The sequence below is a fragment of the Lynx rufus genome, unplaced genomic scaffold (genome assembly GCF_022079265.1).
Source record: "Lynx rufus isolate CCGP_SWC_20201006 ecotype Redwood Valley unplaced genomic scaffold, mLynRuf1.p SCAF_34, whole genome shotgun sequence".
Lineage (NCBI taxonomy): Eukaryota > Metazoa > Chordata > Mammalia > Carnivora > Felidae > Lynx > Lynx rufus.
In genome coordinates this window covers 1,160,333-1,178,219 of record NW_025814850.1, presented here as the reverse complement: position 1 = coordinate 1,178,219, position 17,887 = coordinate 1,160,333, and the positions used below count along the sequence as shown (strand labels likewise).

The 17,887-nt window shown below is 52.2% G+C and overlaps 1 protein-coding gene across 6 annotated transcripts in view; it reads right to left on the bottom strand.

Moving 5' to 3' along the window:
• Positions 1–5,403: 5,403 nt before the first annotated feature.
• The window catches only part of ATP6V0A1 (ATPase H+ transporting V0 subunit a1), a 57,767-nt gene continuing 45,283 nt past the window's right edge, over positions 5,404–17,887 (bottom strand). For 4 of the 6 annotated variants that reach the window (XM_047093509.1, XM_047093511.1, XM_047093510.1 and 1 more), the window contains 3 exons: positions 11,668–11,785; positions 11,182–11,353; positions 5,404–5,679 (listed from right to left, as the gene is read on the bottom strand). In XM_047093509.1, the coding sequence (XP_046949465.1) occupies positions 5,586–5,679; positions 11,182–11,353; positions 11,668–11,785 (384 nt within the window). In that variant the 3' untranslated portion in view covers positions 5,404–5,585. Of the gene's footprint in view, positions 5,680–11,181; positions 11,354–11,667; positions 11,786–17,887 lie in introns of those variants that run through there. The other 2 variants (XM_047093515.1, XM_047093513.1) reach the window with 2 other exon arrangements.

Sequence of the window (17,887 nt, the reverse complement as noted above, 5' to 3'; positions counted from 1 at the left end):
TTCAATGGCAACAACGGCATGAGCTGCCAGTGGAAGTTTCTCTCCCAGGTTCTCTTCGGATTTACGATGGAGATACCATTCATCCCCTTTCCTTTTGTAGATGTACCGGAAGTCAGGGTGGGTGCCACCTAAGCGGGCTCCTGTTGCAAGAAATTTGAGGACATCCTCCTCCTTCATTTGCGGGGCATAAAGGGCTCCGGACATTGTGAAATTTCCCTTTAAGTTACGACAGGAGCGCAAAACAATGCCCGTAGGGACCCCTCCCTGGGTGTCCCGGAAAGCTCCCATTTGTGCTTTAAAAAAACGAAAAGGGCGCCTGGGTGGCTCAGTCGGTTAAGCATTCAACTCTTGATCTCGGCTCAAGTCATGATCTCACGGTTTGTGGGTTCGAGCCCTGTATCGGGCTCTGCACTGACAGTGCGGAACTTGCTTGGGATTCTCCCTCTCTGCCCCTCCCCGCACTTGTACTCCTTCTCTCAAAATAAAATTTTAATAGGTCATGTAAACAGTGGTTGCTGTGGGTGGGGCACTGGGACTCTCAGGGCGGGAGGAGGACTTTTGTAACAGGGCCTTTTGTACTGTCTGATCATTTTCCCATGACACATTTTATTTTTCAATTACTGTGCGTGGAACAAGTGAGCTGGGCTCTCCGCTCTCCATCTGTCTCCTCTTTTGTTCTTAGCCAGCCTGACCTTCTGCCTATGCACCCCAGAATACCTCCAGGGTCGCTTATCCCTTTCTGCCTAGCTGTCACAGCCCGCAGGATCCCACCTACCTTCCGAGTGAGGAGGAATGGGTCCTTCCTTATCTCGCCACCAGGGGACAGCCCACACCCAGGACATGCCTGGGGAGCTGGGAGAGCAGGCAGGTCATTGAGAATCTGAGTGGAGCTCCGATGTCCCTTCCACACAGGGTTCCTGGGGGCAGAAAGAGGCACAGTCCCAGTGAAGGACAGGACGGGGAGTAGGATCCTGAAAATGGCGATGGCATTGTCCCCTAGCGCTATAACACCAAGCTGGCCCATAGCCACTCTCTCCCACACTTGTTCCATGACCTCAAGATGAGGAGAATTCCCTGAACAAAGCACAGGCTCACTCAGCAGAGGTCTGGGGTCCAGGGATTCCACAAGAAGGGGAGCAGCATACAGGGCATGTCCCTTAAAAACAGAAGCAATGGATCCATCCTGCTTCCCACCAGTACCTGAGGGCTCCTGGGATTTCCCACCCCCTCCATGGCCCAGGTCCTGGTCAGTCCATCTTTAGCTGGCTGGGCTGGAGGCGGCGCAAGACCAGGAGACCCCAGCAGTTCCGCTCAGCCAATGACCTGCCAGCTCAGGTCTTTTCCGCCTGGGCAAGGGACGAATTTCTCCCTGGGGAAGCCCTAGGTCTCCCGCCCCCTGCCCCATTTTATTGATATATACCAGAAAGTTTACCAATTTAAAGCGTGCAAATCAATGAGTTTTTTTTTTTTTTATTAAAAAAATTTTTTTTCCAACGTTTTTATTTATTTTTGGGACAGAGAGAGACAGAGCATGAACGGGGGAGGGGCAGAGAGAGAGGGAGACACAGAATCGGAAACAGGCTCCAGGCTCCGAGCCATCAGCCCAGAGCCCGACGCGGGGCTCGAACTCACGGACCGCGAGATCGTGACCTGGCTGAAGTCGGACGCCCAACTGACTGCGCCACCCAGGCCGCCCCGAGTTTTTTTTTTTAAAGCAACTTCACAGTTGTGCAACCATCGCTATTGTCTAATTTTACATTGTTATCATTCCCCACAAGAAAACCTGCACCCTTTAGCTGTCACTCCCATTTTGATCCTGCCCCAGCCCCATCCAGAGCCAGTCCTAGGCCAGCCCATCCACTGTCTGGTCTCTACACTTTCCCATTCTGGACATTTCACACAAACGAAATCACCCAATATGTGGTCTTGTGTCTGGCTTCTCAGCATAACGCTCTTGAGGTTCATCCGTGCTGCAGCCCGTGTCAGTTCTCCGTTCCTTTCACTGTGGAAGAGCACCTTTTGTATGGACGCACCACTTTCTGTTCGTCCATTCACCAGCTGACGGACATCTGGGTTGTTTCCATCTTGGAGGAATGAACGGTGCCACGATGCACACTTGTGCCCGAGTTTGAGCACATTCTTTTTTTTTCCATTTTTCTTGGCTGGAGATGTAGAAACCGAGTTGCTGGGTCGTAGGTTAATTCTATGTTTAACATTTTGAGGAACCGCCAGACCGCTTTCCGAAGGAGCTGCACCATTTGCACTTGTAACTGTCCCTTCCTTGTTACCGCCTTTCATGGCAGGTTTGATGTGGCAGATCCCCTTGTGGTTGACCCGTGGTTCCCTAATGATGCCGAGTGTCATTCCCCGGGCTCATTGCTTACTCGTGTTTTTCTTCCTAGAAATGCCTTTTCGAATCCTTTCATTTTTTAAATCAAGGAGTATTTTTTTACCTTTTATTTTGTAAGATTTTATTTTAAATTTATTTATGTTGAGAGATAGAGAGCGCAAGTGGGGGAGGCGCAGAAGAGAGGGGGAATCCCAAGCAGGCTCCTCGCTGTCAGCGCAGAGCCTGATGCGCAAACTCTCGAATCTGCGAGATCATGACCTGAGCCAAAATCACCCAAATCAAGAGTCGGATGCTTAACTAAGCCACCCAGGCGCCCCTAAGATTTTATTTTTAAGTAATCTCTACACCCAACGTGGGGCTGGAACTCATGACTCCGAGATCAAGAGTCGCATGCTCTTCCCACTGAGTCAGCCAGGGGCCCCTAATTTTTTTTTTAAACCTTTTAAATGAAGGTATTTGTCTTTTTGACTGAATTGTAATTCTAGATACACATCCTTTATTAGATAGGACTTACAGTTTCTCCCAGCGTGAGGGTTGTCGGGGTTCTGTCCCTTAAAGCACAAAAGCTTGTCAGACCAAAGCCCATATCTTCTTTTTATCTGTTTGCTTTCGGGGTCTACTAAAAATCATCGCCTAACTTATGGTCATGAAGACATTTTCCTTTAATCTCCCCTAGGAATTTTAGTTTTAACCCTTACATTTAGGTCTATGACCCACTTTGAGTTAACCTACATACGTAGTGCGAGGGCTCCAGGCCAAAGTTGTTCTTTTGCACGTGGATACCCAGTTGTACAAACACTTGTTGCAGACCGTTCTTTCCACACTGTATTGTCTTGGCCCCTGTGTGGAAAATTGATCGGCCATAAACAGGGCTGATTTCTGGACTCTGAATTCAATTCTATGCCATTGATTCCAAATATCTATTCTTAGTAAGCCTCCCTTTTGAGTCAGTAATAGAGCAGAGGCTAAAAAACTCATCCTGGACTGTTCGCACAAGGAGCCAGCGGGGGGTGATGCACCCAAGAGCCTATTCTGGGGCAGGTGGCCTTTCGGGGAAGAGAGGGTTCGAAGATGGGGGTGGGGGAGATAAGGAACACGAAAGGGTGTTCCTGCCCCTGCTCACCCCTCCTGGGGCAGCAGTTGTCGGCCCGCTGTCCACGTTCCCGTGCAGCCCTGTCCTGGAGGCCCCAGGAGGCATGGAGAGGGAGGGCGAGCGAGAATGTGGGTGCCTTACATCGCAGTTAGGAGGGAGCCAGCACCCTCCCAGCCCACCCCGCCTGCTGGCTCTTCAGCTGCCTGCCTGCCTCTGCACCTCACATTCGCCCGCTGCCTGGAGGAACACGACGCTGAGCTTCCACTCACACCAAGGCCAAGGGCATCAGGGCTCAAGATAGCCAGGCTACTGAGTCCTGGAAAGCACACTTGGAGTAGAGGGAGAGGAGGGCGGGCAGATGTCCAGGCTCCCCCTTCCCCCGCTGTCTGGGTGGGTAGTGTGGGAAAGGGGGGGTGAGGATGATCCCCTCAAGTCCCTTCCCCACCGAAGGCAGGATCTGCAAAGCTGCTGGGATCGAGGGGGGGGGAACGCGCCTGGGAAACCTGAGAGGTGACAATTTCACAAACGGCCCGGCCGGGCCACTGCAGCTGTGGCCTCTGATCACAGGAAAGCAGACACGCTGGAGGAGGGGCAGGGGCGTGCAACACGGGGCACAGGGACAGACAGCCTCCCTGGTAGAGTCAAACACACTTTATTCAGCACGGGAACGTGTGAACAGAAGGGCCTCCGGCAGGGTTCCGGACAAAGAGCTCTGAGGCAAACCCTGCTGTAAACAGAGCAAAGGGCATCATGTAAACCACCAGCCCGGAGGGGAGGGAATCTGCACAAAGTCGGGGCAGGTCACACTGGCCAGCACATGGTGAAGTGGGGGTGGGTGACCCATGCCCAGGAGAGTCGTGAGCAGCTCTAAGTAACTCAGAAAAGCCAGGGTAGGAGGAGGGCAGGGGCCTGGCCAATTCAGGGGATTATCTCGACCACTGAGGGCCACGGGGTTCGATTTGGCTGAAGCAGCCCGGGCTGCTGTGCCAACACATGATTACAAGGCCCTGAGAGCCACAGCCTGGCATGGGGGGGACAGGAGAGGTGGCCCTTGGGGGTGCTCACCATCAGCCCACAGGGCAGGGCTCTCACAACCAGGTGTACTGTGGCCCTGGCGGTCGCCTCCAATCAGCAAACTGTAAATGGCACTGACCTTCCCTGCCCAGGACCCCACTCCCTTGACTTGGGACCCCAGTGGAAGTGGGGAGGGGCAGTGGAGGGCAGAGCAAGGCAGGTCCGTAGGCAGAACCACCTCTGATGACTACAGTCTTGCCCTCGAGACTCACGATTAGGGGTGGGGAAAGGTTGTGGGGTCTGCACCCAGAAATAGTCTCTGTCTGAACCGTGTGCCCGGAGGGCATGCTTGTGGCAGGGCCCGCACTTGGCCTGAGAAGCAGCAGCCAACCACAGCAGGCAGCCAGGACCTCTGTTTGGGTCACTCCCTGCTGTGCTGTTACACCGGGTACAAACAGGAGCAGGGGGAAGGAGGGGATTCTGGGAAAGAGGAGGAGAGGGTGCGGGTTAGGGAGGTAGTGTTGGGTATACCCTGGGACTCTTGGGAGTGACAGGGAGAAGCCATGCACGACGGCACAGCTGGGTCCAGCTAAATTCCCGATTAACAACTGCTCTGAAGGCCAGAGGGATAGGCAGAGAACAGAAGTGCCCTCTTCCTGGACCCGCCCCTGCTAACCCAAGAGTGGGGTATGTTCAAGAGCACCCCTACCCCCAACCAGTGACTAGAGTGGCAGGAACAGGAGGCTCAAAGTCTGAGTGTGGATGTGAAAGGTGCTTCTTCCATGGGCTTTGGGCTCACACGTAAAATGCAAACTTGCTCACCACCAGGGGACAGAGGAGAGGCAGAGGCTGGGAGGGCGAGGCCGGTGCCCAGTAGGTGTGAGTGACAGCCAGAGCCCAGCTTCTCTCTAGAAAATCACTATACTACACAGGAAGTTGGTGGCGGTGGGGGACCCAGGGAGGGCTGGATCTATCTAAATGACTCACAGATGGGAGGGTGGCTGGGATGACACAAATGCCCCCATACCCAGGGATCACAACCGACAGGCGAGAGGAGCAGAGCTAACAGCTGTGGAGGGACGGGGGGCGGGGGGGGGGTGGCCTGTGGTACACAGCCCTCCATGGGGCTCACTCGTCAAACTTCCCTTCCCGAATGTGCTCAAAGGAGAAGGGTAGGAACTTGAAACCGGTTCCGCTGTAGAATTTATTCTGGAACTCGACCCTGGGGAAAGGGAAAAAGAAAGTCGTCATTCCACAAAATCCTTTTGGGATTTCACAGTTGGGCTAGAAAGATGCTCTGATGCTCCTCCCCTCATTCTCCTAGCTGAGCTCAGCCTTCGGCCGCCCACCAAGCCCTGGCCCCCGCCCGCTTCCCACCGTGCACACAGGCCCCACTTCTGCAGCCAGGGCCTGCCCCAAACCTGCCCTGGGCGAGAGTGCAGAACATCTCCACACTGGTTTGTCCTCAATTCTTGCTCTTTCCTACTGAGCAAGAGTGTTTCTGCAAAACTCTGTCTAGCCATGTGCTAAATGATTGGCTTGGGTCTCTAACGACAACGAAGAAGTGTCCCCTAAACACCCCCTTCCTTGGCAGGGGCTCCCAGTAGACCTCTCTGAGAAGCCCCTGGGCGGCAGGAGCTCTGGCAAGCACCCTTGTTTGTTTCTTTTCTTGCTGGAGGAAGGAGAAGGGAGGGTTGCGAGTAAACGCTGGGCGATGGGCGCTTTAGAGGAGGAAATTCCCAGGAAAGGGGGGGGGGGGGAATCAGGAGGGGAAGTCTTCTCCAAGCAATGGCCAAAATATTCTCCAACTACAAAAACATCTGAGAATGAATTCTTCTCCCAGGGGCTGAAAGGAAAAGCAGAGCTTCACCTCCCTTCCCAGGCAGCTCAGGATCCATCCCCAATGGTCTCCCTGGGGCCCCTTCAAACTCTGAGGGGCAGGAAGACCGCGCTCCCGGCAGCAGAGCCAGGCTCAGCCCGTGCTTCCCCCTGCACACTCCCTGGATGGCTGCCCAGCAACCAAATCACCACCAAATATGGGCAGAAAAATGCATGATTCAGAGGACAAAAAAGCCAAGGAGAGCTGCCCTGAGGAATAGTTTCCACTCAGTGCAGTGTGCCCCTGGGGGCACCAGAGCCCCCACAAGGACAGGCAGAGCTGGGGGCGGGGGCGGGCTTCAGGCAAGGGCTCTGGTGCAGGGCAGGGCTTCATCCTGCCTCCAAACCAGGGGTGGGGGTAGGGGTGGGGTGCCTGCACGTTGTAAGGGCTGTCTGCAAGCAGAGGTCCTCAGAGGCCCCGTCAGCCCTGGGGTGCTGGCTGAGAACACTGGAGCTGCCAGCTCCACCCCCTGGGGACAAGAGGTGAATAGAATTTTCTGCGTGGGTGTAAGAACAGGCAGCCTTCTCCTCCCAGCCCCACATTCCACAGGCTGGGCCCAGGTCCCCAAGCCTCCTGGACTCTGGAGAGTTCCCTGGGCCAAGCCCCTCAGGGAAAAAGGATCTGGGGGAGGGGGCTTCAAACTGAAGTCAGTCCCAGGATTCCCGGCAAGAGCGATTCCAAACCAGGATCTGGACTCGTCCCCATATCCTAACACCCAGAGAAGTCCTACGAGCTACAGCCACTCAGGCCTCTGTTGTGGGAATTAGGTCGGTTCCCACTTCTCACCCGCTGCTGCTGGGCCCAAATGCTTCAAATGCTTCGTGCTGGGTAGGCTGTTTGCATATGGGAAGGGCATTTCTGAACAGCTAAAAACAGCCTCACATCCCATTTGCATTCAACAATATGTAGCCAGATGGTGGGTAAGTCACCTTAGGGTCTATGAGGAGATCCCCTGGCTGGCTAATCACACAAACAATTCAAATTCCAAACTGGCCGAATGAAGTAGAAGCGTCAAAAATTTTCAGATGCCCATGGGATCACCATCCTTCTCTTGCCATTCCTCTGTGCGCCTCATCTATCCATGGGGCCCAGTGGGTAGGAAGGGGGGCACGTGTCCAGGGCCATCTTGGGCATCTCGGGGTCAGCTTGACATCACCTCCCTGCTCAGCCTCGCTCACCCCATCCTCCCAGAACAAAGCTGGAAAGCAATCTCCCTGTCGGGCTCCCCGCCCTCTTCTCCCTCCCAACCAGGGAAATGTGTGCTTCCTGAGAAAGTACAAACACAAAGTTCTTTGCGCTGGGGCCCACAGGGCCTTGCTGGCTGTCCTGCAGGTCCCTCCTATTTTAAGGGCCTGTTATACTACTCAGGGAGCCTCCAGGGCCCCAAGTCACTGAAACGTACCTCTAGAATTCCACAGTTGGGAGGAGGGCCTCAGGAAGTCGGAAGGGTTTCTGTGTCACCCCTTCCAGCTCCAGGACCTGGCAAAGGCCACCCAGTGACCCAGAAGGGTAAGTGGGAGTCCACAGAGCATTCATTCCTGCTATGTAACAGGAAACCTTGTTTCCTTGAGTGAGGGAAGGAGAAAGGAGTCCTGGGCCTCCTCCCTTTCCTGGCAGGGTTGTGGCTGAAAGGAAGCAGTTTTAGAAAGAGGATTCTGGGCTGAGCCGCTTCACTGGCCCTTTCTGCCACTCTCTGAGTAGTCCGGGGCCTGGCACACATATCTGTCTGATGGCCCAAATGTCAAGGCAATAATGGCAGCCAGGAACTCTACTTCAGGCGTTCCTACTTCTCCTGGGCCAGCCATTCCTGCAACCATCCCATGGTGTCCTGCTGTGGCCCCACTACATTCCTTACAGCAATTTGGTCCCCATTTTCCTTTGGCCTTCAACCAATCTGTGAGTGTGCAAGTGTGCACATCTATACATATGTGGAATTTGCTAGATAAGAAGGGATTAGGTTCCTGAAGGTAGGCCATGGAGCAACAGTCTTTCTACTAAAGTCAGTTTGGTGTCCACAGTTGCAACTACAAATCATATTCCCTACCTTTGCCTTTTCTGAGAAAGAAAAGACAGCTAATTATAGTAGGCAAAAATAGACGTGTAACACAGAAGGCAACAGAATTTGGTTGGTAAAGTAACCTGTTCACTAATGTTTTCAAATATATCACCCACCACCTAAGGACCCTACATGAATCTCACTAGTGAGATTCTGTTTGTTACCAAAGCAGATGTTGTTTTTCTTGTCCTCACTGAAGACATCCAAACCTGTAAGATGGGTAGCCCTTACATCAGAATCAGGAAACCCCAGCTGACAACCAGGAGTAAAGTGACAGGCTGGAAGATGCCCAGGCCAGACACCAGGAAAAATAGCAGCAATGTCCCTGCAGCCACTTGCAGCAGGACCAGCTGTCCCGTCTCACAAGATGGCCACAACTCAGAATTCCTGCAGTCCTGGTGGACTAGAAGACCTGGGAATCCTTGCAGCACATCCTCATTTGGCCAGAAGGGGGAGCATGAGCACCCGGGTCACTCACCCCCCCTCACTAAGGGCGATTCTCCAAATAAGCTTCCAACGATGGGATTCTGAAAGCTCTATAAAGGAGTTTTGCTGTTTGGTTTTTTTCCTCCTCTATGCGATCCTTCCACTACCCAAACAAACAAACCTACAAGTTTGTTGATGAGCCTGTTCTTGAAAACTACAGGCATTCAGATGTGCCTCCCCCTGGGGTGTCCCCTCTCTCTCAACAGACTTAATGCAGTTTCTTTAGAAGGGACCACAGCCAAGATGCCCTCCCCACAGGGCACCCCACTTTTAAGCAGGGTGGCTGTGACCCGCACTTGAACACCAGTTTACGATGTGTCTGGGCACAGTGACAGTCGCTTGGTATATGCATTAATTTCATAATTATCATGGCAACCATGTTACATGGATGCCCTCCTCTCTGCATATGAGAGAAACTGAAGTTCAGGGAGGTAAGTGCTCTCTCTCCTCAGGGTCACCCAGCCAGATCCAGCAGAGCTGGAATTCAAACCCAGTGGCGCCTAATTCTGAATGAAGTCTGCTCTCTTGTCACTCATCAGGTCTTTGGGCTCACTGGTGAGGACATGAGAAGACACCGTCACCTGAAGGCCACAGGTGAGCCCGAGGAAGAAATAATCCTTCTGGCAACAAAACATGACCTCCCAAGCTGCCTCAGCTCACTCTGGAAAGTAGCCCCAAGCTCAGGTGACCTTCCTCGCCCTGGGGTATGCTCAGCTCGCTGCTTAGACGGTTCTGACCCAGCACCTTGACTGCTCCCCAGCCCGCCCAGGGAGGAGGCAACAGCCTCCCCACTTGGGCTGGAATTCAGGTGGGGTAGTGACTGGCCCCTCAAGCCCAGGGCTCAGGAGACAGAGAAGTGACCGGGAAAGGAAGGAAGAAACAGTGAGTCACCACAGGCTGGTTACACAGACATTCCCTCATACCGAGCAGCTGAGGAAGTGTGCTGGGGAGAGAACGCTGATAAGCTGAGAACAGGGTAGCGTGCCAGCAGCCTGAGCCACACAGCGCTCCTAACCTCCTGGTTGGACAGTAAATAAACAACAGCTGGGTGGGGAGGAGGGCGGCAAGGAGGAGGAAAGCCAGCCAGAGAAAGAATATTGACCGACGTAGCAGGACGGGTTCTTTAAAAGGAGCTTTTGAGAGAAGGGTAAGTCCCAGCTACGGCCTGTCCTTACATGCCTCCCAGTCCCCTCTGTCATTTACAACAGCAAACAGGGATTTTTTAGGGGGCTCAGCATAACCAAGTCAGGAGAAAAGTCAAAGAAAAGGGGGTTGGGGAAGACGATCCTTGGGTTCAGGTTTAGAAAACTGATGTCACGAAACCTTCCACGCCCTGTCTGAGCTTGAGATCACTAGCACCACACAGACCGTCTCGTCTACGGGTCCTAATGTAGGGCCAGTGAGTTTGTGACCCCCTAAATGGGTAAAACTGCTGTGGGGGATGTTTTTCTAGGGAGAGGGTCCAGAGCTTCCAGAGCTTAGGGTAGGGAAGCCAGATAAAGTACCGGATGCCTAGTTTTTAACACGAATATGTCCCATATCCATGTCCCAATGCAAATTCATTGTGTATCTGAAACTCAAACTTAACTGGGTGTCCTGGAATTTTATTCACTAAATCTGGCAACGCTAACTTGAGGTCACAGGGTCACTGCCTGGACCAGACGCCAGCTCTCCTACTCCCTGGGGCTGAGCTGGCTCTCTCTGTGCAGAGCCATTAAGAGCCACAAACTACATTAAAGAAAACAAACAAATCCCAAACCTGCCCTTGTGAAGGTGCTGCTTCAGTGAACTGAGCTCCACATTATGGAACCAGGAATCCCCCTACCTATGTCAACTGCTAGGGGTCTGCCCCAAAGACACTGGCACAATGACAGAACGAGGGGGACAAAACTGGGGTACAGTGTGCTCTAGCACTTTCCTGGACTGCGAATCTACTCCAGAGTTGCTTGCATCGCTCTGAAGACAGGAGAAAGTTTATGCCAAAGGGGAAAAAAAAAACAACACACAACCAAACCAACCAACAACCTTAGTCTTTTAAGCCATACTCAAGAGCAGTGAAGAATGCTAAAGGGAGAAGGAATCTGACAACATCCACCAGAGAATTGTCCCTTGGGGGGCTCTGAAAGGTGAGCTGTGCTTTTGTGGGGACACTTCCTGATGCTCACTCCTGACACAGGCCATCGGGCAGAATGATGTGAATGAAAGCAGACACTTCCTAGCGTCTCTGGATTCTGTACAAGAGTAAAGCCACCCTCAGTGCAGCCAAGGACACGTCCGCAGCCCCCGAACTCGCTGTTCCTCACCAGTGTAACCGCAGCGCGTGGAGGAAGGCCGAGAGGCCCTCCATGATCAGGAGGATGGCCACGGTCAGGGTGGCAAAGGCGGCGAAAATGAAGAACAGCGCCAAACCTCCTGCCAAGCTCTTCACGCTGAGGCCGATGTGGATCACCATGGTCCAAAGCACCTCAGACAGCTCTGGGGAATGGGGAGAGACAGGACATCCGGTTCAGTTTGGCAAGAGGTGCTGCGGGCCTTGCATTCTGCTCCGTCATCCCTCTCCTGAAGTGTCTGCGGCACCGTGGCTTCCTGCAATCTGGGCAGGACCACCGTGCATAGCTAAGTCTGGCAAAAGTGCTGGTCCTCCCATCTGGACATCTTTCTCCTGGGACTCAGGAGTCTGAATAATTCCAGCGCCTTTATGTTATTTCCACTCTATTTAAGCTCCGCATCTGAGAGAGTGCCCAGAGAAGGGGAAAACCTAATTTTCAATCTGGGAGAAACACACTCACGTGCATGAGCGAGGCTGAGGGCCCAGAGCCGCAGGTAAGAGGCGGTGTTGGAGATGCAGCCCAGGCAGTACTCGATGGTGTGGATGGCCTGGTGGACCATGGTGTCCCCAAAGTCAAACTGTTCGTGGGAGAAAAACCAGAGAGAAGATATAAGGCTGGGAGGGGATGTGCAGAAAGGACGTGATGGTCACCTGGCACTTTGGGCCTGGGCCCGAGCACTAACAGTTACACGGAACAGGAATCCCAGCATAGAATTCAGGTGGTGTCTTCAGCCGTCCCCAGAAATCCTGCTTGGCTTAGCTCCCCAACTGGATACCCCATTTCCCTTAATACGCTACATTTTAATGACCTACATCTTAATGAGATTCTTCTCTTTACCTCGCTAGGCTATAAGCCCAAGGGTGGAATGTATGCCGAGTTAAGAGCACTCAGAGAAATGGACTGTCTGGACCCAGGACTCTTAGGGCCCTGCTGCTGGGCCTGCTCCAGCCAACTTCCTCTTTATGGCGCCCGAGTGAAGTGCTTTACTCTAACTGAGCCATGAGAGCAGAACGGCCTCTTCCCAGGCTACACTTCAGCCACCGGCCAACAGGCCAGGAGCTGCTGAGGCAAGACTAAGCCTCCACAGCCACTTCACTCATTATTCCGATAACCTATTGGGAACAAGATAACCTCCTTTTTCTTTTGCCACTTCTGAAAAGATTACACAGGGAAATTCTGGCAAAAGTTTCACAAAATCCTACAGTTGACTGAGACCAAACATAACATCTATTGTTTTTTCGTATTTGTTTTTCTCACGCTCCCTTTCTCCCAGCTTTCCTTTCAACATCAAAAATTGTTTCCAGAGTGGGGCACCTGGGTGGCTCAGTCGATTGAGCGTCCGACTTCAGCTCAGGTCATGATCTTACGTTTCTTGAGTTTGAGCCCTGAGTCGGGCTCTGTGCTGACAGCTCAGAGCCTGGAGCCTGCTTTGTATTCTGTGTGTGTGTGTGTGTGTGTCTCTCTCTCTGCCCCGACCCCACTCACGCTCTCTCTCTCTCAAAAATAAATAAATGTTAAAAATAAATAAATAGGGGCGCCTGAGTGGCGCAGTCGGTTAAGCGTCCGACTTCAGCCAGGTCACGATCTCGCGGTCCGTGAGTTCGAGCCCCGCGTCAGGCTCTGGGCTGATGGCTCAGAGCCTGGAGCCTGTTTCCGATTCTGTGTCTCCCTCTCTCTCTGCCCCTCCCCCGTTCATGCTCTGTCTCTCTCTGTCCCAAAAATAAATAAACATTGAAAAAAAAAATTTTTTTTTAAATAAATAAATAAATAAATAAATAAATAAAAACTGTTTCCAGAGTAAAGGGGTAGGGGTAGAAGAACAAGCTTTCAGGAGTTCATTTGTAGGTCCGCTCCAAGCACAGCCAGGGAAGAATTACTGGTATGCTCTAGAAGCATCAGGCATACTTCAGGCCTCTCCTGCGGCCAGGTGGAGCTATCAGTAGCCGCCAGAGAGCAGGAGGCGGGCTCTTCCCATGCTCCTCCCACACAGCCCAGCCTAGAACCCCAGAAGCACAGGGCCTCCCCTTGCCTTCAGGTCAGAGTCTATTTTTTACCAATTTCTTTCAAGACTCACATGACTCCACTCCCAAAGGACACCAGAAACGTCTTGGGAAATTGCAGGACGAGAGGAGGAGCGCTGGCTGGTAAAGTGCTAACAGCCCAGGCCCTCAGGGGTGTGGTCAGTGGGGAGAGAGGCCAGCTCCAACACACCACCTTTGGGCGACTACCTCAGTTTCCCTCACCTCTGACCATCTACACTGAGTATTTCTGGGCTTTTCTTCTGCAGTAGGTTCTTCAAGCCTCCTAGTTACTCTGAAAACTAAGATAATCCTAGTTACCTCAATCCCAACAGCGCCGCTAAGAGCTCTCCCACCACTGTTGGCCATCACCCAGAACCCATGCTCAGAGGAAGGAAGGGTCCTGGCTCCGAGGGGCACTGGTGTCTGCTCCTAAGAGCTCTACGAAAGTAGGGACTGCCGGGCTTCCTCAGAGCCAGCCCCTTGTCAGCAGTTTTACTCTACCCGGAGTTCTTCCCACAAGAATGGAGAACGTGGAGAAAGCCTCTCTTCTAGACCATGGGCAAGTTTTCATTTCTATACAATGAGGGACAATGATGCTGAGGTGAGGATTTAGTGAGACATCAGCCAGGCACTTAGGAGCCTATCACTGCCTCATGAGTCAGCGGTGACTGAGGAGCAATCGCCGTAGACTCCCTGTCTACACTCCACTCCACCTGCAGGGCCCATCCACTACTCCTCTCCTGCGCCCTGCCCTCCACCCTCTCTGCCCTGCACACCTGACCTTCCTGGCACCCCCTCCCTTGCCTCCCAGTTGTGAGGTCTAACAGACCTTCTGTGTCCTGACTGAACCTCTGCAGTCTCTGCCACCGTCGTCTTTTCCGCCTCCCTCTCAAGACACTCGCCTCCCCTCAGTTTTCCTCCTATCCCCTGGGTGTTCCTTGGTTCTTCCCTAAATGCTGGAGGGTCAGCCTCAGCTCTTACACCTTTCCTGCAGCGCTGCCACTCAGGGCTTTGACGGCCGTCCTTAGGACTCCCAAATGGACGCCTTCATCTCCGTGTTGCCCATTTCCAACTGGCTGTGACATATCTCTTCCTAGTGCCACCCAGATTGATTAACTGCTCTCCTCTGACCCCACCACGACTTCTACTCCACGTCCCACGTTTGATGGAGTGTCACCACCAGGGCCCCAGGCACCCAAGCCTGGAAGTCCATCTTGAATCCTCACTCACTCTCACTGCCTACACTCATTAAGGCCCTGGGACCTGTAGCTCTTTCTTCCTTAATCTCATTATTGGTCCGTCCCTTTCCAACTCCCTGCAAACGCCTCACTTCACTGGAGGCTTCCCAATTGTTTCATGACTGCTATCAGACTAGCTGGTCTCCATGCCTCCAGACTGTGACCCCTCCCCAATCCACTACCTCCCATAACACCCCCATTAGAGCCACGCACATGTGTTGTGACACTTCCGGCTTCACGGTCCCCTGACGGCTCCTTGTTATCCAAACACTTTACTGCGGCTTGTTTCTGCAACCTCCAGGCTCACCTCTCACTGGTCTCCAACTCCTGGCCCTAAGCTCCAGCCAAGCTATGAACTTGCTTATCCCCCAAATGTGATGGGTCCGCAGGCCCGTGTCTTTAAGATAACTATACACACCGATGGGTCTGCATTCCCATCATCCTCCCAAAGAGACTCCTGCTTGACCAGACTAAGCTTAGCAACAATTTCCTTAGGGAATCATTTCCTGGTCTCCTCTTCTCCACTCCCACCCCAGCACCTGTCAGGTGCCCTCTTTCTGTGTTCCCACAGCATCCTGGGCACACCTCAGTCACACCACCTGTCACCCAGACTGTTTCCTCAATTTGTCTGGGAGTTCCTTGAGGGCAAGGACTATGTTTTTCTTCTCGCAGTTTCTGTATACCAAACAGAGTGCTTGACACATAGAGGGTGAATGAATGAATGGGTGGGATAAAAGAATGAACAGATGGATGGGTGGGCAGGATGAATGAACAGATGGATGGGCGGGTGCGTGGGTGTGGGGATGGATGGGTGGGATGAATACACCTGGTGAGATGACACAATAGGGAGAGGGGCGACTGACCCCTGCTGAATGGTTACAGCCTTTAAAGATTTCCCAGACAATCAACTAGCCTGGCCCTGCTTTGCAACTGGACTGAGTGCTCCCCAGGGAGAGGGGTTGCTGCTTTTAGCAGGCAGGAATAATGGCCTCCATGGGGCAAATGGGTTTTCACAGCCAAGCAAAAAGGGGAAGTTCTAGAAGAACTTCCAGGCTGGATTAAGAAAAAAAAAAAAAAGGTTTGAAATCTTTAGGTTAGATAATTCTAACCCGATCTAAATCTGGCTGTGGAGAACTAGACTGCCCATGTGCCTGATAAAATGTCATCATTATTTAGGAAGCCATGGGAAGCTGAACCCCTGAGGGAGCTGAGGGGCCAGAGACTCGGGAGGCCAAATCACAGTCCATCTGGTGTGGATGTCCAACACCCCTGGGGAATGGCTACAAATGAGGACTGTTCTGACAATGACCATGGCATTGGGTGCTCAACTAGGAAGGCACTTAGAAGAGCAGTATTGCCGGAGGTTGTGTTACTAGGAGAGGGCTGGGCTCCTCACTATCATGGAACACACTCCCAGCCAGCCCTTCCAGGCAGCTCCACCATTGACTGTGAACAGATGAGCAGTCCAAAGGAACCAGAGGCTCCTGGAGGCCAGCAAAAGAGGCTCTCCAGCCTTCAGGAAGATCGAGCACTGCCTGGTTTTTTTTGTTTTGTTTTATTTTTATTTTTTTATTTTTTCCACAGAATCAGCAAAGGTTTTCCCATTCCCATCCCACTGCCCCTTTAGAGGACCAGGAGAGCCAGGAAAGGGAAGGGCTCATGGGTCTAGATATTTTAGAGAAAAGTTTTGGGGGAAGATGCAAACAGTGCAGCAAGGCCTTTAAAACACCCAATTCAAAATGTGTGTATTGCTAAATGAATTACTGCCGAGCTCAAAGGCCTTCTACTCCAAATGTGGCCTGAATAGCCAACTTTGATTCTATTACCTGGTATTAATATGAACTCCTTTCATGCAGTTGGGATTGTTTTTTCTGGGATGTATCGGAGAGGCAAAGCCTCCTCTTGAAAGCTGTCTCCCTCCCACCTGGGTCATAGTGGAGGTACAACTGACCCCAAGCGAGGGCCCAGCAATTCTCACTTCAAGCATCATCAAGCTGATGAGGACAGTAGGAAGAGGGTGGCTGCATCTCAGACAGGGAGGAAGGGTGAGCTTTACTCACAAGCTCTCAGAGGAGCAAGGAGGAAACAGCTACTCCCAGCAGCAGAGCGACCATACCATACATAACATCACAGGACAGGAAGGCAAAGACCAATGGGATTTGACCCCCAAGGGGGTCACTTCAAGAATGCCAATGCAGACATTACTTGTAGCTCCTTTCAAAGCCATTCTCAGAGGTATTAGATCAGCAAAGTCAACGAAACAAAGACAGAGGTGACCGACATGAGATGCAGTTAATGGAGACGGATGTTCTCAGAACACAGGTTCACGGACTGGTTAGAAATGGCCAGTGAGATGCAGGACACACAGGTGTCACGTGTGGCCCCAGGGTTGCGGCAGGGTCAGCAGAGTGATCACAAGGATGGGAAGAGAAGCCCCAGATAAACATGAAGGCAAAGCCAGCTTGTTTCTTACCACTTCGTCCTCGGTAGGCTTGAAAACACAAATTTACACTTAGTGGGAAGCCATGCCACACAAGGTCACGAGTCATAAGCACAAGGTTACTGACTGTTTCTCGGGGAAGACCGGTAATGTTAAATGGGTCTAACGTGCTGGAGGCAGACATGCTCAGCATACAGAGAGCAAAACCAGCAGGATTTAGAGCATGAAGATACATATTTTTTTAAAGGCACCCCAACCCTTGCAATTCCTTTTTACAAATGTCATACACACAGTGGAAGTGGTTAGACTGAAAAGTTCAGTCACGTGGGTCCTCAACTCCTATTCTATTTGCTTGAAAAAGAACATAACAAGGGGGAAAAAAGAATATAACAAATAGATGACATTCACAAGTTCACAGGTTCTGTGGCATGAGGGGTCAAGGCAAGCAGACCGGATTTTTAAAAAGCAGCTTGGAGGTGGTGGTTTAAGGAAAAGTCTAATTTGACCTTACTGCTTTTCACCCTCCCTGTAAAAAGTAGGCAAATAACATTTTTCAAAAGCTCAAATAATGTATCTGCCACAGAGAGCAGATTCATGGGACAAGACTTTAAAAGGACCAGCGATTACAGTTCCAACTGGAACCATTCCTGGAAGGGGCAAGGGATGAAGAGGCTGCCCTAAAGGGCCTGTGTTTCTGGTAATAAGACCTGGGAAGCCGGGGCCTCCGCTGCCCTCGGTCCCCAGGAGCACAGTTAGTAATTGAGATTTGCGCGCAGAATACTGCAGGCAACTCGGAATTCAAGTTCGGACCATGAAGCAAAACTGCTATGGGCGCTGCCGGTGACACCTAGAGTTCAGAGCAGGCCCACTGGAAAAAGCTGTGGTGCCCTAAGAGGCCCAGAAGGCAGGCTGATCATTAGTATTAGTATTTTCATTTTCTAAGAAGACTGTAGGGAGGCCTCCTATGCACATAAGCCTAG